This window comes from Dendrobates tinctorius, unplaced genomic scaffold (assembly GCF_039654945.1).
Source record: "Dendrobates tinctorius isolate UK_male_01 unplaced genomic scaffold, ASM3965494v1 ptg000206l, whole genome shotgun sequence".
NCBI classification, from domain to species: domain Eukaryota; kingdom Metazoa; phylum Chordata; class Amphibia; order Anura; family Dendrobatidae; genus Dendrobates; species Dendrobates tinctorius.
This window is the reverse complement of record NW_027361873.1, coordinates 3,995,255-4,012,837: the sequence shown is the minus strand read 5'-3', so window position 1 is coordinate 4,012,837 and position 17,583 is coordinate 3,995,255. Positions and strand designations below refer to the sequence as shown.

Genomic DNA, 17,583 nt, shown 5'->3' with positions numbered 1-17,583 from the left:
TACGAGTCCCCCGCCATATGCTGTTTCTGAAGAAAGCTGGGCATCTGCGCTTGCGCAGTAGACGGCAGTAATCTATTGGCTGCACGCAGTACCCAGTCACATGATCCGTTCCCATGGAAATTATACACGGAAAAGGTACACAGGTAGACATTGCCGAGAGGAGCGGAGTCGTCGGCTCGCTGCAGGTGTAGTGCCTTTATCCTTTTTGTCTTGTGACTTCTTGAAATAGCTGCTGTCAAAATATCAAACTTTCTCATATGTTTTATGATTCCATTCCTTGCTCAACTCAGTGAAAGGAAAATTATTGTATCTAAGGGCTGAAAAAGCTGTTCTGATCCTGTCCCAGTGGCATCACTGTGGGAAATGATACACGGATCTCAGAAAATTATTGCAATTACACGTTTCTTTACTTTGTGTGTATTGGAACAATGCAAAAAAATGAAATAAAAAAGGGCAAATTGGACCTAATTTCACACAAATCTCGAGAAATGATCCGGACAAAATTGTTGGCACCTTTACATAACTGTGGGTAAATTACTTTGTTTCAAGCATGTGATGCCTGTTCAAACTCACCTGTGGCAAGTGACAGGTGTGAGCAATATGAAAATCATACCCGAAACCAGATAAAAAAGGGGAGAAGTTGTCTCAATCTTTGCATGGTGTGACTGTGTGCCACACTAAGCGTGGAGAACAGAAAGAGAAGAGAATTGTCTGAAAAATATATTCGCATCTCAAGGTTACAAGTCATAGAATCATAGAATCGTAGAGTTGGAAGGGACCTCCTGGGCCATCTGGTCCAACCCCCTGCTCAAAGCAGGATTCGCTAAATCATCCCAGTTAGATGTCTGTCCAGCCTCTGTTTGAAGACTTCCATTGAAGGAGAACTCACCACTTCTCGTGGCAGCCTGTTCCACTCATTGATCACTCTAACTGTCAAAAAGTTTTTTCTAATATCTAATCTGTGTCTCCTCCCATTCAGCTTCATCCCATTGCTTCTAGTCTTTCCTTGTGCAAATGAGAATAAAGTTGATCCTTCTACAATGTGACAGCCCTTTAGATATTTGTAGACAGCTATTAAGTCTCCTCTCAGTCTTCTCTTTTGCAAACTAAACATTCCCAAATCCTGCAACCTTTCCTCATAAGACAGGGTTTGCAGACCGGTCACCATTCTGGTCGCTCTTTTCTGAACTTGCTCCAGTTTGTTGATGTCTTTTTTAAAATGTGGTGCCCAAAATTGGACACAATATTCCAGATGAGGTCTGACCAAAGAGGAGTAGAGGGAAATAATGACTTCACGTGATCTAGACTGTATGCTTCTGTTAATACATCCTAGAATTGCATTTGCCTTTTTTGCTGCTGCATCACACTGTTGACTCATATTCAGTCTGTGATCTATTAGTATACCCAAGTCTTTTTCACATGTGCTGTCACTTAGCCCTATTCCTCCCATTCTATATATGCTTTTTTCATTTTTATTGCCCAGATGTAGTACTTTGCATTTCTCCCTGTTAAAAACCATTCTGTTAGTTGCTGCCCACTTCTCCAGTTTATTTAAATCTTTTTGAATCCTCTCTCTCTCTTCTCTAGTATTAGCTATCCCTCCTAGCTTTGTGTCATCAGCAAATTTAATCAGTTTACCCTCAATTCCTTCATCTAAATCGTTGATAAAGATGTTGAACAATACAGGGCCCAGGACAGAGCCCTGTGGTACCCCACTTGAGACATTCTTCCAACTGGATGTGCAGCCATTTACGACCACTCTTTGGGTCCGATCACTAAGCCAGTTATGAATCCACCTAACAGTTGCCTTGTCCATTCCATACTTAGTCATTTTTTCAATAAGGATTGTATGAGAGACTTTGTCAAATGCTTTGCTGAAGTCAAGATATACTATATCTACAGCATTTCCTTGATCCATCCAATCAGTAATACCATCATAGAAGGAAATTAAATTAGTCTGACATGACTTATTAGTTACAAACCCATGCTGACTCTGTTTAATCACTTCATTCTTATCCAGGTATTGACATACATGTTGTTTAATAATTTGTTCAAAGATCTTTCATGGTATAGAAGTCAGACTCACCGGCCTATAGTTGCCTGGGTCCACCTTCTTCCCCTTTTTGAAGATAGGAACAACATTTGCTCTTCTCCAGTCTTCTGGCACTTCTCCTGTTCTCCAAGAATTTTCAAAGATTATGGAGAGGGGTTCAAAAATTTCTTCTGCTATCTCCTTCAGTACTCTGGGGTGTAATTCATCTGGACCTGGAGACTTGAATACATTTAGGTTAGCTAAGTGTTTCCTCACTATCTTTCTGTTTATAGATATCCTGGATTCTTCTATTCCCTTAATAGGACAGTGAATAACAGTTGATGTTACATTTCCTTTCTGAGAGAAAACAGATGCAAAATAGGAATTTAAAAGTTCAGCCTTCTCAACATCCTGTCTTACCATTTCATCATTTTCATCCTGTAAAAATCCCATAGCATCTTTGACTTTTCTTTTACTTTTGACATATCCCCAAAATCCTTTATTATTGCTTTTGACATCTCTTGCAAGCCTCAATTCATTTTCAGCTTTAGATAATCTGATTTGTGCCTTGCAGGTTCTGCAGACAGCATTATATTCTTCTTTAGATATGCCTCCTTCTTTCCATTTTATAAACATTTTTTGCTTCCTTTTTAGCATGTGCTTAAGTTCTGTGTTCATCCATCCTGGTTTCCTTAAATGCTTCCTATTCTTTCCTTTTTTCGGAATTGTTAACAACTGTGCTTTGAGAATTTCATTTTTCAAGATTTCCCATCCTTCCTGGACATTTTTGTCTTTAAGGATATCCAGCCATTGGATCCCTCCAATTCTCTTTCTGAATCCCTTAAAATCTGCCTTTCTGAAATCTAACCTTGACGTCTGAGTCTTCACAGGTCTTCCGCCTCTAGTTATCCAAAATTCTAAAATAGCATGGTCGCTACCTCCTAGGGTCCCAGCCACTTTTACCTCCTCAACCATTTCCTCCCTGTTTATAAGGATTAGATCCAAGGTAGCAGTTCCCCTTGTTTTCTCCTTTACCTTTTGGAAGATAAAGTTGTCAGCAAGAGAGGATAAGAATTTCCTTGACCTGTTAGTTTTGCCTGAGAGAGATTCCCAACAAATGTCTGGATAGTTGAAATCTCCCATGACAACTATGTCATATTTTTTGGAGAACTTGGCCATTTGATGCATAAAGAGTTCATCCATATCTTCAGCTTGCACAGGCGGCCTGTAGTAAATGCCTACAATGGTGTCCTTTCCATTGTTCTGTCCTTGTATTCTTACCCAAACAGTTTCCACAGAACTCCCAGTCTCTGAAGCTTCAATCTCTGTGCAGATATACGCATTTCTAACATACAATGCGACACCCCCTCCTCGTTTATCAAGTCTGTTTCTTGCAAATAAGTTGTATCCTTCTAGTCTTGTATTCCAATCATGTGTATTGTCCCACCAAGTTTCAGTGATTCCAATGACATCATATTTCTTTTCCTGTGTTAGTAGTTCCAATTCTCCTTGTTTGTTGCCCATGCTTTGTGCATTAGTATAGAAACATTTTAGTTTGTGATTGGTTTCTCTTTCTCCAATATTTTTTTTAATTAGATTCTTTCGTCTTTGTTCTTCCTTTCCACTTCTAATAGCAGAGTTCTCAGTAGCATTTGTCAGGTGTATGGCTTTTTCTGGTCTTTTGCTTCCCTTCCCATGTTGTTCTAGTTTAAAGCTCTCCTTACAAGTGTAGCAAGGCGACTTCCTTGTAGCAAGTCCATCTTCAGAGATCTTGATGTTCCTTTGTCTATGGTGCTCAACATAATCAAGAAGTTTGCCACCCATTGCATTGTAGCTAATCTCCATGGATGTGGACGACAGAGAAAAATTGATGAAAGGTTGCAACACAGGATAGTCTGGATGGTGGATAAGCAGCCCCAATCAAGTTCCAAAGACATTCAAGCTGTTCTGAGGGCTCATGGTGGCTCCGTGTCAGCATGAACTATCCATGAACATTTGAATGAAATGAAATGCTAGACGAGACCAAGAAAGAGCTTTTTAGTAAAGCACATCATTCTACTGTTTACTAAAAATGGAATGAGCCCTACAAAGAAAAGAGTACAGTACCTACAGTCAGATATGCTGGAGGTACAAAGATGTTCTGAGATTGATTTGCTGCCTCTGGCACTGGGCGCCTGGATTGTGTGCAAGGCATCAATGATTTTAGGTCACAATGTAATGCCCAGTGTGATAAAGCTGGGTTTGTGTACTGAGTCATGGATCTTCCAGCAGGATATTGACCCCAAACATACTTCAAGAAGGACCCAGAAATGGATGGAAACAAAGTGCTGGAGAGTTCTGAAGTGGCTAGTAATGAATACGGATCTAAAGCCCACCTTCAAATATTAAAGACCTGGAGCAGTTTGCAAAAGAAAAGTGGTCCAAAATTCCAGTGATGAGGTGTGAGAAGCTTATTGATGGCTATAATAAGTGATTTATTTCAGTTATTTATTCCAAAGGATGAGTAACAAAATATTAAGTTGATGGTGCCAACAATTTTGTCCAGTCCATTTTGGGGTTTTGTGTGAAATTATGTCCAATTGGCCCTTTTTTTCTTTTTTCGTGTTGTTCCAATACACACAAAGGAAATAAACTTGTGTATAACAAAACATGTGCAATTACAATAACTTTCTGGGAGAAATACTTCATTTTCTGGAACAATTTCAAGGATGCCAACACTTTTGGCCATGACTGTATTTAGAAACCTCTTCATGCTTTATGGTTCCGGTAGCAGTCTGTAGTCAGAAGGCTGAGAATTGATATAGAGAGCACAGGGATGTGTCAGACTGGTATGTGTGCACAGACAGGGTGATGCTTTCTGCGTAATTCACTAAAATATACTTCCCAATCAGTGTGAGATAATGCAGCAACTTGCAAAGCAAATGCTTCCTCCATTCACAGAATACAGGCTGCCATCAACAGCAGAGCGCAGTGATGGAGCTGAACTTCCAGCCCCGTCCTGCCCTATTATGCTCTTGTAACTATGCACTTGTTGATTTACTCTGTATTATTAACACTTTCTCATGTTTGTGATGATTACAGCCTCCCATCATTAGGCAAGTTTATATGTCTGAATAGTCTGACTGCAAGGAAATCCTAGAAGTTTGCTCATCTCCCTCAAACATGGCATCCGATGTCCTTTCCATGCCACAGCCTTCCGACCTGTCCTCACCTCAGCAATTGCAATCTCCGTCCGGAGGTGTTTTGAGGCTGCTGAAGCTCAGCCCCATTAAGACACTTCCAAGCATTGATTGCATAAAGATGCTGGAGCCTGGCCGTAAGAAGCTGACCTCCATAGAAACCCAGAGGGTGGCAGCAGTGCTGGATGAAACGATCAGAAAGCTAGAGCTGGTCAGTCTGTTTCAACACGCCATTGAAAATTTGGGTAGGTATAGTGTGGTGTTTGGTTCAGAGCTGATGGGAGCATTGCGGGAGCACAAGAGGCTACAGGATAACATGCAAAGATGTCTCCAACGTGTGAAAAGTGAGGAGGACGAGTCCATCGTTCAAAGGCAAAAACCAAATATGGCAGAGGGAGCTGACGAGCACTTTGGTGCTCTTCATCAGGGTGTTCAGAGTTCTGTGAGGAATACGTTAAGGGTATTCTTGACAAATCCAACAGCTTGCCAAGCTTTAAGATCTGAAGGAAATGTACGGGATCCGGCCTCACAGACATTGATCCACTTTCTGTCAGAGCTGCGGTCATTCCTTTTTGAGAAGCTCCTCACCAGTCCACTAGAGCAGAACGAGAGAAAGCATTATCTCCAGGAGATTACGCTACGTGACCACAGGAACAGGAACATTTTGATGGCTTTGGAAGAAGAACTGAATGCAGCTATTCTGGACCGTGACACTGAGGTATGCAGTGACTTCCATTATAAAGGTCCATTAATTTCGGATATTTGCTTGGGGTTAGACATATTTGTGTCTACACGCTCAATTATACACGGTTCTGTTTTTATCCAAATAGAAACACTGAGCCAGCATGATGGTACATTAAAACAAACTACAACTTACTTTCACCAGTGTGCCGCTGTAGTTGTTTCATTTGCTGCTTATTTTATCCCTATGGTTATTTTATGGTGTCTTCTCACCCATTGATTTTTTACACACAGGCGTAAATGCAGAATGCAAGCACATATGTATTTTTGACACACAGAACACACAGAAATGCTTATTTTTCTCAATACAGCAGCACAGTCTTTCGCAGATAACATAAGTGAGAACAGTAGCGAATGTAATGTAGATGTCTTACAAAGACGCTGGATGTCACAGCTAACCTACTTTGATTGTTACTATTATCACTATGCTATCACTCCACAGCTTATACTGAGGCCACCATCGTCATTAGATCACTGGGATTTCATAAATAGTTTTTTAGAATAATTCAACAACTGGACGTCTTGCGTTTCCGCTTTCTACCATCCTACCTAACCCTTATACTGTATTTCCATATGTGTGATGCTACTACAACTCTTAGGCAGCTCAGTTCTGCTCTTTCCTCTTTATATTACATCACTTTCATATTACTTGCATCTCAAAAACATCTGCAAAACTCAAGTTTTTCTTACTATGAAAATGGCTCCAACTTTTACTGTTTCTCAGATTCCCTCTCATCGTGATTACTGTAACTTGTTAGTAATCAGTGTTCCTATCCCTGAAATCTTCCATCCCTAATCTATCTTAAATTATATAGCCAGCCTCAATTTTCTTTCCAACTCCTACTCCGATGCCTCCACTCTGTGCCAGTCATTGCACTGGTTATCCAGTCTCTTCAGAATCCAATTATTCTCACCAGCAAATCCCTCCACAGTGATGCACTGTTCTACATTTCCTCTGTCGTTTCTGTCAAAGTCCCAACTATAGACATTAAATAGACGTAAGCGACATCTACTTCTCCCAAATCCCCTATGCACAGGTACTCTTGGCTGAGCTAAGTGCTCTTGCTTTCTGTGTGAACGTCACGGACAGATTCCTCTGGTATTGGTTCATCTACATGGAGAACACAAGGATCAACTGATTAAATTAAAAGGGCTAGATCCTTCTTTTCATCCACTTCCAGGCAGAGTCAGGGCAGAGTCAAGAAGCCTCCTTAGATATTAGACTGTCTACCGATCCCAGTAATATCGATGAGTTCAATCTTTGTGCATGGGGGGAAAATGAAATTAAATCCTCCCAGGAGCAGCTAGCATCAGTCATAGTTGCGGAGCAATTACAATTATCTCTCACTATACTGTGATCATCAGCTGTAATCACTTCCCAACACTTTGATTGACAGCTCACTCTTCATCGCAACTGTGCAGAGATGACTGGCAATCAAAGTGCCAAAGATAACATACCAAACAAAAAACAATGACCATATGTCCCATATAAAAATATATATCTTTAATTTATTATGTAATAAAAAACAGGATTTATATAAAAATTATTATTGCAAAGCATCAATGTACATATATAATTAAATATCCAGTACAAACGGGGGCGGTACTATCCAGTGTATAAAATCACACCCATAATGGGAAACATGCTGGAAAAACACACATCTGCTGTGTATATTTATGAAAATACATAGTGAAAAATAATAAAGTAACTAAAATATTAGTGCAATTCATAAGATTATAATGTTTGTGCATAGAGAATAAAAGCTATTTTAATGAACACAGTAATCCCAAGAAAGAGTGCAAGTAAAAATGTGCAATATATTAAACAACCAGCAGGTGTCACTATATAGATATGTAATCTAAAATACACCAGTTTAGACACCTATACCATATCTGTCTATATATCTGCCCATATAAAACGTATCCTAGCACAAGACAGATACATATGCCCGCTGTATAGAGCTCAAAAATAACAAAGTACAAAACCGACAGTTTTATATAGAGTTAACTTACGGGCTGTAAAGAGTCCTGATCGCCTAGTATAGCCACCCCTCCCCAGCGCGCGTTTCGGCCTCTAGCCTTCGTCAGGGGGTGGTTACTACCAGAGACCAATAAGCTTTTATATGCAGAGCTTCCAATCGTATCCCACATATACAGTAGCAAAAGGGACCAATCAACAGTCAAAAGGCGTATCTATGTGTGCTACAAATAAATAACCTATCAAATTCACCAATAAACATATGCTGACAACACCAATTCCTGCCACACATACTAAACGGCCATCTCATCAAAGCAATAAATAGACCTGCTACAAGTCTGTCCATATGCAAATTAGCAGAAGACGCCCATACCAGAGTAAACGTATGGCGAACACACACTACACAGGACCCGCAGAAATCAGACCATACTACGAATGAGCATGTCTGAAGATACAAAGGCGTCATATGCACCGCGTTCATAGGCGGCGGACAAAAAGAAAAATAAGTCTCACTGCATATGACAAACCAAACCATCAAAACAAACCGCTTGTAAGTGCGCATTTCCTAAGAAAGTTGCCGTTACTCAGATGTGTGCAGCACATAAAGAATAATAATAGTGTATATGCATTTTAAATGTACTGAAAAGATTAATCAAAAAATGCCACAAATAATTAAAATAGTTTATCCCTGAAATAACCATAGAAACCACTGCATATAAATTTAAAAAGGATGCAGACATACAACCCAAAATAATTGGTAATCACCGTCCATCCATAAAAATATAACCAACTTGGTGCAAACTGCACATATGGCAAAAAAACTAATTAGATGATAAATACGATAATTAGACTAAATGCCATATATAGACATAAGTGAAAAACATATGTTATATAATGAGATAAGTCTGGTCCAAAGGCTACTTTTCTCAATACACATTCCAAAATGTCCACCTAAAGTTATAACGGACCTTACTGGACTTACTGAAAAATACAAAATTACAGCCTTATTGCAGTCCCCAATATAGGTTTATGTCAGACAAATTGACACACGTGGTACAGGGAACGATGAGACTCTCAGGCGAGTCACGTCAGCATCCATACCGCAATGAATAGCTGCAGGGATGTGAAAAGACGCGACCCACCCGAGGTCTACATACATTCCGCTGCCACACGCGCGTACCTGACAACACCTATTCTGTATCAATAACAATGTAACACACGATCATTAAACATTGTAGAAGAGACATACAATGACCATTAAAATAATGACCATAAAAATATATAACATCTATCGCAATCCAGGTATGTGACAATGTAATATACAATCATTAAACATTGTAGAAGAGACATACAATGACCATAAAAATAATGACCATAAAAATAAATCGCATCTAACGCAATCCAGGTATTTAGTCAAATGGTCAGAAGTCTTCATCCATCATGGCCGAATGTGTATTATTGTAGATCTTCGCATAGTCCATTGTACACACTATTCCATCATTCAGGTGAACCATTTAGGATACAGAGTCAGTCATTTCACACAAATGCCTAAAGCTGATAAAGAATAATAATAAAAAGATAAGTATTGCTAATAAGTTGGACAATCTTATTACAATCAAAATAAAATATATAAAAAAGATATATAAAAGGCATATAAAAGATCTTTGATAAAAATTGCCAAAGCAATAACAAAATAAAAACTATTAAAAAGTCAGAGAAATGGAGCAAAACTATTATTTTCGTTGAGACCAAATGGCTGAACCGTATTAAGTGTCCATATCCATTTGGTCTCACACTGTGCAAGCCTTTGACTAACATTGGTCCCTTGGATATTAGTAGTCAGGGTATCTATGCCGCGGACCCTCAGTTGAGTACTATCACAATAGTGATGTACTTTAAAATGTCTAGGAATTGTTTTCAAGGCATCAATATTGTTTTCTTTTTTTGACTGCCTTGATACCAAGAACATGTTCACGAACCCTAATCTTGAACTGTCTTGTAGTCATTCCAATATATATTTTTTGGCCAGGACACATTGCAAAATATATCACCGCTTCAGATGTGCAGGTAATATGATGTCTAATTTTAAAAGTGCGGTCTCCACCTTGATTGAAGAAAGTATCTGTACGTTCAATATTTGAACAAGCCACACAATTCCCACATGGAAAACAACCAAAATTCGTTCTAGGAAATCTATCCAAGAAAGTTCCCACAGGAGCAGGAACGTAGTGGCTTTTTACCAACACATCACGTAGGTTATCAGAGCGTCTAAAAGTGATCTGCGGTTTTTTTGGCAGATAATTAGCTAATATTGAGTCTGCACACAGAATTGGCCATGATTTCTCCAAACACTTCCTAATGGCTTCTGCCTGACCATTACATTTTGTAAAAACCTCACTTTATTAGATATATCCCTTTTCTCATTACTATACAATAGTGAATTCCTTGTCGAATGTTTAGCTCTTAAATAAGCTCTTTAACCATACGATGGCTATATCCACGAGTATAGAATCTAGTCTTGAGATCTCGTGCCCGCTCCTCAAAAACTTCATCTGAAGAGCAGATTCTCCTCAGCCGGAGAAATTGGCCAACAGGAACCGATCTAATCACAGACTGTGGATGGGCTGACATGGCATGCAGCAAGGAATGTACTGACGTCGGTTTGCGATAAATGTCAGTTTGCAAGACATCATTACAGTCCCGTTTAATTTTCACATCTAAGAAATCAACAACCTCAACAGGAGCCGAATATGTTAGATGTATATTATACGCCAGAATTGACATAATTTATTATACAATTATTAGATTTTTCTTTATCCCACAGTTTTTTTACTTTTAAGGGGTCCTTCTTCCTGCAGCTCCAGGGCACAGTGATGGGCGCGGCCTTTGCGCCAGCTTGCGCTAATTTGTTCCTGTGGCTGTGGGAGAGGGACCTCTTCCTGTCAGACCATCTGTCTTCAATGGACTGCGTCCTTTTTTGGGCGCGGTACATTGATGACATTCTCTTGATCTGGCAGGGTACCCAAGATACTTTAGACTTATTTATGAAAAGTCTTAACATTAATGAGTATAATATACGTCTTACATATTCGGCTCATGTTGAGGTTGTTGATTTCTTAGATGTGAAAATTAAACGGGACTGTAATGATGTCTTGCAAACTGACATTTATCGCAAACTGACGTCAGTAAATTCCTTGCTGCATGCCACGTCAGCCCATCCACAGTCTGTGATTAGATTGGTTCCTGTTGGCCAATTTCTCCGGCTGAGGAGAATCTGCTCTTCAGATTAAGTTTTTGAGGAGCGGGCACGAGATCTCAAGACTAGATTCTATACTCGTGGATATAGCCATCGTATGGTTAAAAGAGCTTATTTAAGAGCTAAACATTCGACAAGGAATTCATTATTGTATAGTAATGAGAAAAGGGATATATCTAATAAAGTGAGGTTTTTTACAAAATTTAATAGTCAGGCAGAAGCCATTAGGAAGTGTTTGGAGAAATCATGGCCAATTCTGTGTGCAGACTCAATATTAGCTAATTATCTGCCAAAAAAAACGCAGATCACTTTTAGACGCTCTGATAACCTACGTGATGTGTTGGTAAAAAGCCACTACGTTCCTGCTCCTGTGGGAACTTTCTTGGATAGATTTCCTAGAACGAATTTTGGTTGTTTTCCATGTGGGAATTGTGTGGCTTGTTCAAATATTGAACGTACAGATACTTTCTTCAATCAAGGTGGAGACCGCACTTTTAAAATTAGACATCATATTACCTGCACATCTGAAGCGGTGATATATTTTGCAATGTGTCCTGGCCAAAAAATATATATTGGAATGACTACAAGACAGTTCAAGATTAGGGTTCGTGAACATGTCCTTGGTATCAAGGCAGCCGAAAAAGAAAACAATATTGATGCCTTGAAAACAATTCCTAGACATTTTAAAGTACATCACAATTGTGATAGTACTCAACTGAGGGTCCGCGGCATAGATACCCTGACTACTAATATCCGAGGGACCAATGTTAGTCAAAAGCTTGCACAGTGTGAGACCAAATGGATATGGACACTTAATACAGTTCAGCCATTTGGTCTCAACTAAAATAATAGTTTTGCTCCATTTCTCTGACTTTTTAATAGTTTTTATTTTGTTATTGTTTTGGCAATTTATATCAGAGATCTTTTCTATACCTTTTATATATCTTTTTTATATATTTTATTTTGATTGTAATAAGATTGTCCAACTTATTAGCAATACTTATCTTTTTATTATTATTCTTTATCAGCTTTAGGTATTTGTGTGAAATGACTGACTCTGTATCCTAAATGGTTCACCTGAATGATGGAATAGTGTGTACAATGGACTATGCGAAGATCTACAATAATACACATTCGGCCATGATGGATGAAGACTTCTGACCATTTGACTAAATACCTGGATTGCGTTAGATGCGATTTATTTTTATGGTCATTATTTTTATGGTCATTGTATGTCTCTTCTACAATGTTTAATGATCGTGTGTTACATTGTTATTGATACAGAATAGGTGTTGTCAGGTACGCGCGTGTGGCAGCGGAATGTATGTAGACCTCGGGTGGGTCGCGTCTTTTCACATCCCTGCAGCTATTCATTGCGGTATGGATGCTGACGTGACTCGCCTGAGAGTCTCATCGTTCCCTGTACCACGTGTGTCAATTTGTCTGACATAAACCTCAATTGGGGACTGCAATAAGGCTGTAATTTTATATTTTTCAGTAAGTCCAGTAAGGTCCGTTATAACTTTAGGTGGACATTTTGGAATGTGTATTGAGAAAAGTAGCCTTTGGACCAGACTTATCTCATTATATAACATATGTTTTTCACTTATGTCTATATATGGCATTTAGTCTAATTATCGTATTTATCATCTAATTAGTTTTTTTTGCCATATGTGCAGTTTGCACCAAGTTGGTTATATTTTTATGGATGGACGGCGATTACCAATTATTTTGGGTTGTATGTCTGCATCCTTTTTAAATTTATATGCAGTGGTTTCTATGTTTATTTCAGGGATAAACTATTTTAATTATTTGTGGCATTTTTTCATTAATCTTTTCAGTACATTTAAAATGCATATACACTATTATTATTCTTTATGTGCTGCACACATCTGAGTAACGGCAACTTTCTTAGGAAATGCGCACTTACAAGCGGTTTGTTTTTTTTAAACCATAATTTTTATTGAAGTTTAACAATAAAAAAAAAGAAAAGAAACATACAGATTATGGGCAGTTACAATCGTTTATACAGTCTTCCAATCTGTTATCTTTAATATTAATAGTAAGCAATTATCTCTTTTCTGGTTTCAGGTTTCAAAATTTAACAATCATTATACAACATTGAAACCCCAATGATTGAGCCTCCCTCTCTACACCAGACAGCTACAAGCGGTTTGTTTTGATGGTTTGGTTTGTCATATGCAGTGAGACTTATCTTTCTTTTTGTCCGCCGCCTATGAAGGCGGTGCATATGATGCCTTTGTATCTTCAGACATGCTCATTCGTAGTATGGTCTGATTTCTTCGGGTCCTGTGTAGTGTGTGTTAGCCATACGTTTACTCTGGTATCGGCGTTTTCTGCTAATTTGCATATGCACAGACTGTAGCAGGTCTATTTATTGCTTTGATGAGATGGCCGTTTAGTATGTGTGGCAGTACTTGGTGTGTGTATTGGTGAATTTGATAGGTTATTTATTTGTAGCACAAATAGATGCGCCTTTTGACTGTTGATTGGTCCCTTTTGCTATATGTGGGATACGATTGGAAGCTCTGCATATAAAAGCTTATTGGTCTCTGGTAGTAACCACCCCCTGACGAAGGCTAGAGGCCGAAACGCGCGCTGGGGAGGGGCGGCTATACTAGGCGATCAGGAATCTTTACAGCCCGTAAGTTAACTCTATATAAAACTGTCGGTTTTGTACTTTGTTATTTTTGAGCTCTATACTGCGGGCATATGTATCTGTCTTGTGCCAGGATACGTTTTATATGGGCAGATATATAGACAGATATGGTATAGGTGTCTAAACTGGTGTATTTTATATTACATATCTATATAGTGACACCTGCTGGTTGTTTAATATATTGCACATTTTTTACTTGCACTCTTTATTGGGATTACTGTGTTCATTAATATAGCTTTTATTCTCTTTGCACAAACATTATAATCTTATGAATTGCACTAATATTTTAGTTATTTTATTATTTTTCACTATGTATTTTCATAAATATGCACAGCACATGTATGTTTTTCCAGCATGTTTCCCATTATGGGTGTGATTTTATACACTGGATAGTACAGCCCCCGTTTGTACTGGATATTTAATTATATATGTACATTGATGCTTTGCAATAATAATTTTTATATAAATCCTGTTTTTTATTACATAATAAATTAAAGATATATATTTTTAAATGGGATATATGGTCATTGTTTTTTGTTTGGTATGTTATGCTAGTCTTTATGACTGTCCTTTAGAAGTATTATATAGTCTGTGGTGAGCTGTTGATAAATATACACCATTTGGTTTAAAAAGATAAGTGCAATACTGCTCTCCCACTACATCCTTTTTGTGTGTTGTGTTTAATCAAAGTGCCGAAGAGTAAAGTAAACTGATCTGTAGTCGCTCTCTGGATCACCCTTATGACTAAAAGACACCAGCAGTAGGATATAACATCATTTTCTCCCAGTAGCAACACTTTCAGTATCGCGGCCATTTAACATTTTAACACTAGTTACCTGTAGATTAACACTATATCTAAAAGGTAAGTAGTGTTTTTGGACATGATAAGTTCCCTCTAAGATCAGCATCCTTTAGAATCCGCATCTCTCATTTCCACCTTTGCTTGTGCTGCATCAGTTTTCTGGAATGCACTTTCCTAGACACTGTGAATAATTTTCTACAGTTTTATGGCAACCCAAAAACACATCTGTTACACAGACCTATCACACTCTTAATTCATCTTTTATGTAGTTATCCCACTACTGGTCTTTCCTGTATCTCAGTGTCTGTATGCAAATTCTATACAACAGCACAAGTGAAAGATTTCCTATAAACGTCTGAAATAAATAGCAGTATTGTATTATAAAACTTTTCCTATTATCTCTAGATCTCAAAGAAAAATGAGATTATCCGGCAGCTTAAGATCAACCTGCATCAGTTGGAAAAGTTTTCAGAAAACCAGGTAAAACGCACAATGCAGGAGGCAGACAATCAGCAGAAATCAGACTGCCGAGCGTCCGAAGGAAAAATTGCAAAACTTCAACAGGAACTGCAACAACTGAGATCACAGCTCCATGGAACTATTGCGGAGAACCGCGAGGTAGAGCTAAGCCTTCGAAAGGTACGTGTCCTGTATTGTATTCTTAGAATTCAGTAGCAACAATTAGGTTGTGATCACTAGTAATAAAATACTAATTCACATTACAATATGTTGTTATATAAGAGTAGTGTGCCCTGTTACTTTATATAGACATGATTTTGTAATTTATTTTATTTTATTGCTCAATTTTATAGAAAAAATATAAAGTGGAAACTGAGATTGAGAACTGGATACAGAAATATGATGGTGACATGGGAGAAAAACAGGTATGAAAATTAGACTGCGGTCGTATAATTTTCTTTATAATTGTTTCCTTTTGGGTTGACTGTTTTTGTGTTTATAAGCCCTTTAGATATTTTTATCCAATAAATCTATTTCAGCAGTCAGTGCTTTGTATTGCTAGATATATCTGGAAGTGGCTCCTCTCCTTTTTCCTACGGCAATGAACATGCATGGTCAGATCTCCTGTTCCTTGTGTAGAGATGAATGGGTGTTGTGTTCCTCACTATGTAGAAATATGAACATTGGCCACTTTACATACGTGTTGAAAGAGCATAAAATATGCAAAAATGCAATTTACTAATTAAAGGGATTTTCCACTACTTCTTAATACCTATGCTTCCCCCCAGTGAAATATTAACACTTATACTCTGCAATGTCGGCACTGACTCTCCCGGAGCTTGTGTGACATTGTTATGTCAGGTGATCTCTGCTGCCAATCATATCTGGCTTCACTGACTCCCCCATCAGATATCCGGAGGAAGTGAGAGAGTAGCCGTTACATTGTTATCCCATGAGAGCCTCGGTATAGCCAGTGCCGACAGCGCTAGACCACCACCATTCCCAGATGTGAATATAGGCGTTATTATTTTACTGGGGGAAAGCGGGGATTAAGAAGGGGTTGTCCGAGTAATGGATAATCCCCTTAAGGTTTTTAATCATTGCCACTAATTCCTCACTATAGTGAGTGATGTAAATTACAACAGAAAGGTACGCTAGCCCCTGCTTGGTGCATATCTCTAGTGCTGGCACAAGGCCTTTGAAAGATGTGTCAAAGTTATTAAGGGGCGCGAGACGCTTAATTATTGTGCATCTTACTCCCGCGCTCTCTTCATCTAGACTGGAGTACAAAATTGTCAGTTGTGATAAATCAAGGATTATGACTTCAAAGTAAATGCCTAAAAATAAAGTAGATTTCCTTCCTTTCTGCTGAACCACAGGCGGAGTTAGAGGAAGTTGAGGGGATGTATGAAGAGGAGAAGGCCCAGCTGGCGGAGCTGAAAGAGAAGCTGGCAGTCCTGGAAGTGGAATATGTCCAGATTATGGAGGAAAGACGACAGGCGCAGCTGAGAAAAGAAGAAGAAGAAAGGGAGCTGGCCAACATGAACCGGGCAGCAGTAGTTATCCAGGCACACTGGAAAGGGTACCAAGTTCGCCGGTCAATGAAGCCCAAGAAAAAGAAAAAGAAGAAAGGAAAAAGTGTAAAAGGGAAGGCCAAAAAAGGCAAATATTAAACCGGTATAGAAGAAAAAATCTTTTACCCCAAATTTCACTATGCATTTAAAAGCTTTCATTTTCTAACATGTTATCAAATACCCCTCCTTAAGTACAGAGCTCGCCCCCCGCCCCACCTCTATAATGCTTTTATTATAATACACAGGGAATTTAACATAAAGACACACTATAATGATGAAAACTCCAAGATGGTTTTATTTGTATTTCTGTACACTGAAAGATGTATGTCTCAATAAAGTGTTGTGTTGGGTTGTGAAAGCTTGTTTGTGGAATTGAGGAACTGCTAGAAGGGTAAACCTAATAGCTAAAGATCTATACATCTTATTAGTATTCTGAAGACAAATGTCAGAACAATCATTTGGCAAGTGTATATCTGAATGAACTGCAAGCTCTCTGTAGTATCATAGAAGCAAAGGATGGACTAGGAGTAAAATTCAGCCCTGGCATTTGAAAGCACATAGGCCCATGCCGGCTCTGTCCCCTTCCCCAGATTAGGGTCTCTATTATTTATATTACCATGCCTGCAGGGAATCTAGATTTACTACAAAACCTACATTTCCAATAATACCACTATATAAAATGTAACAATATTGCAATATAATAGACATATAATGCCACCAGACTGTAACAAGATATTACCAGCATATACAGTAGCGATGATACCACTATACTGATTATTAATCACAACCACTGTACTATGACTGATATTACCACCATATAGTGATCATATAATAGAAAAATCAGTTCTACACCGGTGCTCAGCAGACCATATACTGTATGTG

The 17,583-nt window shown here is 38.5% G+C and overlaps 1 protein-coding gene across 1 annotated transcript; it reads left to right on the top strand.

The window, feature by feature from the left end:
- Positions 1–72: 72 nt before the first annotated feature.
- DRC10 (dynein regulatory complex subunit 10) lies at positions 73–17,059 on the top strand. Its single transcript, XM_073554119.1, has 5 exons — positions 73–185; positions 5,114–5,929; positions 15,074–15,307; positions 15,481–15,552; positions 16,507–17,059. Exons 2-5 carry the CDS (start codon positions 5,195–5,197, stop codon positions 16,798–16,800), a joined length of 1,335 nt encoding a protein of 444 aa, XP_073410220.1. The 5' UTR covers positions 73–185; positions 5,114–5,194; the 3' UTR covers positions 16,801–17,059.
- The last annotated feature ends 524 nt before the right edge of the window (positions 17,060–17,583 follow it).

Excerpts from the sequence above, each read along its gene's own strand:
- DRC10 (XM_073554119.1), top strand. The coding sequence starts at position 5,195 with ATGGCATCCGATGTCCTTTCCATGCCACAGCCTTCCGACCTGTCCTCA. Across the intron at positions 15,308-15,480 it reads TAGAGCTAAGCCTTCGAAAG|AAAAAATATAAAGTGGAAAC; the intron begins GTACGTGTCCTG and ends TCAATTTTATAG. Across the intron at positions 15,553-16,506 it reads GTGACATGGGAGAAAAACAG|GCGGAGTTAGAGGAAGTTGA; the intron begins GTATGAAAATTA and ends GCTGAACCACAG.